Genomic DNA, 6,556 nt, shown 5'->3' with positions numbered 1-6,556 from the left:
ACCAGCCCCCCACCTCCACCTCCACCAGCCCCTCACCTCCACTTACATCAGGCCCCCCCACCTCCACCCTACACTAGCCCAAGCATGGGCCAGACACACAGGAAGTGCAGGGCAGCCATCTATGGACCTGCTGCCTGAATCTGGCTTTGCAGATAGGACGCTGGGGTCCTGCTCTTCCCACCATGACACATCTCCTTTAGTGAGGTGCACTACACAAGTGACAGTGATGACAAAGAGAAAGGCATAGGGAGCTGAGACAGAGGTCCCTGGGAGGGTGGGGCCCTGGGTTCTCCATGAAGAAGCTGGGGAGGGCTGTGTGCCTGATCCCTGGCCCCCTCTAGCTCTTATAAGAACATACACCATTCTGCCTAAATTGAGATGGAAAACATGTAAACAGAGAAGAAATGGAGGGCATCTAGTGGAGGCCCATGGCCGTGCCCACCCATACACTTTTCATCTCTAGTCCAGTTCATTGAACAGTTCTCACACCCCAGGAGGGCAGTATAGGGCTCTAGCTTCCAGGGACCTTGGGGGGCAGGGGACCTGCCACCTCTCAGGCCAGCCTGGAGGTTGGCATGCATCCCTGTCATCCACCAGCTTTGTAGAGAACTGGAGAGTCCCAATTCCTCTGCCAAGGGTGTGGGCCCGGTGTGGAGGCAGGGGCCAGGACCTGGGGATGGAGGGGGCGGGACACTGGCCTGGCTGGTCCATCTGGGAGTAATTTGAGAAATTCTAGGCCTCACTGGCCCTACAAGGCTATTCTTAACTGCTGTAATTACAGGGTCAGCCTTGGCCAGTGGTACTGTGGGGTTTGGGCATCAGTTAACTCCTCCAGAGGCTATGCTGGGGCTGGGTGGGGTGGGGCTGTTCTTCAGGGGGAGGGCGACCCCTCACAGGCCAATGGTGGAGCCTGAAAGGCAGGAAGTGGTGGATGGGGAGCATTTAATGGCTAGTGCTGGGTCCCTTTTCCAGGTTGACCAGCTCCCTCCCCCTGCTGGGGGGCCCTGTAGGGAAGGGACTGTCTGGCCAGGGGAAGCAAAGAGGACAAGATGCCAGTACAGAATCTGCACCAGAGGAGGGGATGCTGGAAATGGAGCAAAGAGCCCAGGGAGCACCATTTCCTCCAGTGCATGTGGGTCCTAGTGACTCCCCTGAATCTCCAGGGCCCAGAGCAGGCAAAAGCCTCACACCCAATTGTAATGCCAAGGAAGGCACTGGAGCTCGCTCAGCCTCACCTTCCTTACTTGCAAAATGGACCTCATCAGCTTTTTAGCCTCTCCAGGGCTGTGACAGAGGATGGGAGTGGAGGGTCAATGCCACCCTGACCTTTACCCCTTCGCTGAAAACTCAACCAGGGAACACCCTGCCAGGAGCTCTTATGGCACTCAGACCCCAGACACAGCCCTTGCTGCTCCTGGAACTTGGAGATGTCATAGCACTCCCTGTGACTCAGTTTTCCCAGTTGTGAAACAGAAGAGGAAGTGGCTGACAGGATATCCAAGGACCAAGGCCTCTCCCTGCTCTGACCTTTGCAGGCCCCTGCCTGGTGGTGGTGCTGAGGGTCCCAGCAAGTCCCTCCGAGAGTCATAGCTGAGCAAGGCTAAGGCTTTGGAACAGGGGCCAGGTCCCTGCCTCCTCCCGTCCCAGCTTAGCTGGTCCCCTGCACTCTGAAGCCTCTTTCCTCAGCTGTACATGGGGTCCATGTAGACCAGTGGTTCCCAAACTTATTTGGCCTACTGCCCCTTTTCCAGAAAAAATATTACTCAGCCCCTGGAAATTAATTTTTTAAAAATTTTAATAGCAGTTACTCATCGCCTCCAAATGCACCTGTGGCCATCACCGCCCCCCTGGATCGCTGCAGCGCCCACCGGGGGGCGGTAGCGCCCACTTTGGGAATCACTGACGTAGACTGAAGGGATGGGTCACTCCTCAGCACTTAGTGAGCCACAGTGACCCTGAGCCATCTCTGCACAGAGTGGGCTCAGCCCAGAGCCCCATGGGCACCACCATAAATCCTCCTGCACACTGCTTGGGAGGATGGAAGGATGAGGTGCATCTGCATATCCCTCACCAAGGACAAGAAGGGATGGGCATGTAGCCAGGGCTGAGGAGGCCCCATAAAGCCCACAAGTTCAAGGCCTGCCTCCCTCTGCTCTTTGTGCTTCCAAACCTGCCAACCCATCTGTCCCCACATCCATCCCAAGTCCACCTTGCTATTGTAGCCTCAGCCCCCCAAAAACACCCATAGCAAAATCAAGTGCATTCTCATGTCGACCACCCACACATCCGCCGGGTCACAGTCTCCTCCCCAAATGCCGAAATACACCAACCTGAGTCCCTAGGCCAAAAGTCCGCCCCATGACTAAGTGCCACATGAGATGGGTCAGTTGGGTTAATTCACCTACTCTGGGCTGCCTCACCACCCCCTGATGGTGAAGCTCCAGGGGGCTCCTCAGACACCCCCTGACTGCTCCGGTGATGAGTCATCTCTCTGACAGGATCTGAGCCAGGTAAAGCCCTTACAGCTGGATCGGGCCCTGTACTCTGCAGATGGCCCTGCCATGGCACATCAGGAGCCCTTAGCATTGGTGCCCATCCACAGGTTTGGAATCAAGACATCGTCTGGGCCCTTGCCCCACCTCACCCCCAGTCCATCCCAACATGCTGGCTGCTCCTACCCAGGTGAGGTGTCCAGGGTGAGGGAAGTGAGGGCGCTGGAGAAGTGCCGGGTGTCCCACAGCTTCACTTCACGTTCACGCATCTGTGGGGAGGAGACAGAGAGAGGCTCAGAGGTCCGTCTGTCAGCCCCCAGGGCTCCCCAGGAACCTCGTGCCCAGGGACACAGCCTGGCACAGAGGCACTTGCCCCAGAAAGAGCTTAGAAGGCAGTGGTGGTAGGGGGAAGCATGCCAGGATGGGAGATTTTTGGGTTTTTAGGTCCTGCCTCTTTAAGAGCCCTTAGGTGACAAGGGACAAGGGGCGTTTCCCTGCATGGACTCTGGTCCCTGGGGGAGCTGCCACAGTTCCCAGGGTCAGGCTTAGCTATTACAAATGGAATCTACCAGTTTTCAGCAGTAGTTGGTCCCCTGGGGCTCTAGACCCGGCTGCACTCAGGGCCATATATGGACAGGCCTGGAGCTAGCCTGCGGCCCCTGCCCCCCGGTGGGCCTCATCCCTGCTCTCTTGGCATGAGTCCCTGCTCACCTTCAAGGAGCCCTACCTGGTTGAATCCAGTGGACACAAGGTGCTCCTGGGTGCCTGTCCACACCAGCCGGCCATCCTTGCTGTTCTCATGGGCCTGTGTGCTCTGCAGGAGGCAGGAGAGAAAACTGAACCATCCCAGGGCCACTAGCCTGACAGCCCAACAGAGCAAAGGAGGGGCCAGGTCAGGGCCCCTTGGGAGCTGGTTAGAGACTGAGGAAGCCTCGTATCACTACAGGATGGACCTCAGCTGAAGGCAGTGCTATACCTGGAGAGCAGACCCAGCACCCAGATTGGGCTCGATCTCCCTCCTCGTAAGGGAACTTTCAGGCTGTCCTGCTCACTATTGGGCCCCCTTGCTACAGCGACTCAGAAGGGTAGCATGTCATTGCCCCTACAGGTGTCCTGGAGGTATCACCCAGCTTCTTGTCACCATCCCCAGGCTCTGGGGACCTGTGTGCCCTCTCAGAATTTCATTTTTCTCACTTATGCATGGGCTCATGTTGCCCAGGCTGCCTACTACCCAGGACTGTGGAGAGGATCAACTGAGACTATATGAGGATCAACTGAGAGAAACAGGCCTGTTGCAAAGCGCTGTGCAAATCAAGGGATTACTAGAATTACTGCTGCCTCCTGATGCTGCCAGGGGGCCAGGGAGAGGGCCTGGTGCCAAGCTCTGTGGAATGTCCTTGGAGAGGCATAGCAGTGCCCCTCTTCGCCCTCCCATGGTGCTAGAGCTGCCAGCTGGAAGGCTCACTGGGACCCAGGAAGGAGAGGCTTGAGTTCATACCATATGCAACCCTGTCCCCTGGGCCCAGATGGGGGGGAGTCCAAGAGGCCAGAGGAAATGCAAACAGCTCCCTCCCAGTCACCCTGGCCTCTAGAGCCTGAGACAAAAGACCCTGTTACCAAAAATAGCTCACCCCAAACTGTGGCCAGCTTCCTCCAAGCTTCCCACGATCTCCTTGGGAATGAATGAGGGAGGGAGGCAGCCTGTAAGGAGCTGGCCCAGAGCCCCCTCCCCAGCCCGCAGAGGCAGACCCCAGCGTGGGAGATCATCGGAAACAGCTCAGCGTCATTCAGGGGCTTTTCTCACTGCTTATTTCCCACCCAGCCACAGCCGGCACACAGAAGTCAAGGCTAGAGCCTGAGAACCAGTAACCCACACTCCTCTCTCTCCACACAAAAGGAGCTGTGGGGTCAGGGTGAAGGTCAGCCCCATCCCCAACACCCTAGAGTAGGTCAGAAGTGTCACATGGGCTCTCGTCCTCTCAACAGCATGCAAATACCCCATGTGTAAGCAGCAAACCAGATGGCTCACAATGCATCTGAACACTGTTCATTCAATAGACATGGGAAGCCTCTCAAAGGACACGCACTATGCTAAGAGCTGGTGGTGGACCAAACAGATCTCAGATGAACAGTCATGTACTTGGGTGAAGCAGGACTGCTAATCTTTTCCTCAATACAAGCATTTGAGCTGCACACTATAATAGGTACTGGGTCAGTGAACAGAAAAGATCTCCAAACTCATAGGATATACAAGTCAGGAGACAGATGTGAACCAAATAAAGGATCACCACTAGAAGCCCAATGCACAAATTCGTGCATGGGTGGGGTCCCTTGGCCTGGCTGGTGATTGGGGCCAATCGGGGCCCATCTCGCCCAGTCCCACTTGGGGCTGATCAGGGCTGGCCGGCTGGGGAGAGGGACATGAGACGTTGGCCAGCCACAGGAGGTTGACTGTGGGAACACACTGACCACCAGGGGGCAGCTCCTGCGTTGAGCGTCTGCCCCCTGGTGGTCAGGGCGCATCATAGCAACCAGTCGACCAATTTCAGTCAACCAGTCCTAATGGTTGCTTAGATTTTTATATATATAGATATGCTATTACAAATGCCACAAAAAGGTAAGGTGGCAGTTAAGGTTGCAAACTTTAGAGTCAAACTGCCTGGGTGAAAACGCTGCCCGGCCACTGAGAGCCTCATCCCAGTATGAGATACTCAACATCTCTGTGCCTCAGTTTTCTTATCTGTAAAACGAGCACCATAGTGGGACCTACTCTGGAGGGTAGTTTCAAGGAGTGTTAATAGTGGTGAAGTGTGCTCAGGGTCTAATGTGCATTATTTTAAAGCATGACAACAGAGTACAATAAGAGGATAATTGAGCCCGGCCGGTTGTTGTCCAGTGGTTATCCACCTATGAACCAAGAGGTCATGGTTGGATTCCCGGTCAGGTCACATGCCCAGGTTTCAGGCTCAATCCCCAGTGAGGGGTGTGCAGGAGGCAGCCAGTTGATCATTCTCTCTCATTATTGATGTTTCTATCTCTCTCTCCCTCTCCATTCTTCTCTGAAAAAACAAACAAAAAACAACACACAAATAAATATGTATGTGTGTGTGTGTGTATATATATATATATATATATATATATATATATATATATCTCTTTTTAAAGAGTATAATTGAGAGAAATAGATTTAAGGTAACATTTGAGATAAGACATGAAAGATCAGCAGATGTGAGCCATGCCAGAAGTGCAGGGGGCCTAGGAAAGCAAAGGGCCCAGTGCAGAGGGTGGATGGGTGGGAGCAAGGGAGAGGAGGTGACACCCAGCCAGCAGGGTCCTCAGGCAGTGATGGAGTAGTTTTTCATTCAGAGGCACAGGTTGGGTTGGAACATACCTCAGCCTGTATCTCCTACCTTCCCTATGTACACATGCAGAAACCAGAAGCCCAGAGAGCAGGAGCTATCTACCCCAAGTCACCTGCTGGTTATTTGAGCCTCCTACCCCCTGTGGGCTAAGTCCATGGTTATTGCTCTCTATCTATACAAGAGGAACCTGAAGTGAAGACAGGCGAGGAGACAGAGCCACAGCTAGAAGGCAGCAGAGCCTGGGCCACAAAAAGCCCAGGGTCCTGGCTGCGTCTGGGCCACCTTGGATATCCAACAAATGTCCTTGAACAAACTCCCACTGGAGGAAACAGGCCCAGACAGTTGGGGTGGGCAGTGTGGGCTGGTGAGTCCCGCTTGCCCTGCAGCTTTCCACTTGCACCTTCTAGTCTCCAAACCAAGAAGTGAAGACAAGGTAAGAGCTTAGGCTGAACCCAGAGTGCACACTGTACACACAGTTCAGTCTTCCCAGGGGCCTGGGTGGGGAAGGGAAGGCCACTGACCCCCTCCCCTCTCCTCTATCTCCTGATCATGGGTGTGATTTTCATTTTCAAAAATAGCAAGTTCACCCGGCCATCGTGACTCAGTGGGGTTGAGCGTCAACCTATGAACCAGGAGGTCATGGTTCAATTCCTGGTCAGGGCACATGCCTGGGTTGCAGGCTCAGTCCCCAGTGTGGGGCAT

At 54.7% G+C, this 6,556-nt stretch overlaps 1 protein-coding gene across 1 annotated transcript in view; it reads right to left on the bottom strand.

Annotated features, from left to right (window-relative positions):
* Positions 1-6,556, bottom strand: part of CORO7 (coronin 7) — a 57,978-nt gene that overhangs the window by 27,629 nt on the left and 23,793 nt on the right. The window contains exons 8-9 of the mRNA XM_070413093.1: positions 3,220-3,306; positions 2,679-2,761 (exon numbers count right to left, since the gene is read on the bottom strand). Coding sequence (XP_070269194.1) covers positions 2,679-2,761; positions 3,220-3,306 — 170 coding nt within the window. The remainder of the gene's footprint in view (positions 1-2,678; positions 2,762-3,219; positions 3,307-6,556) is intronic.

The sequence above is a fragment of the Myotis yumanensis genome, unplaced genomic scaffold (assembly GCF_028538775.1).
Source record: "Myotis yumanensis isolate MYYU_CA2020_CCGP unplaced genomic scaffold, mMyoYum1.0.hap1 SCAF_4, whole genome shotgun sequence".
NCBI lineage: Eukaryota > Metazoa > Chordata > Mammalia > Chiroptera > Vespertilionidae > Myotis > Myotis yumanensis.
Note: the sequence above shows the minus strand (reverse complement) of the source record. Positions and strands in the feature narration are given on the sequence as shown.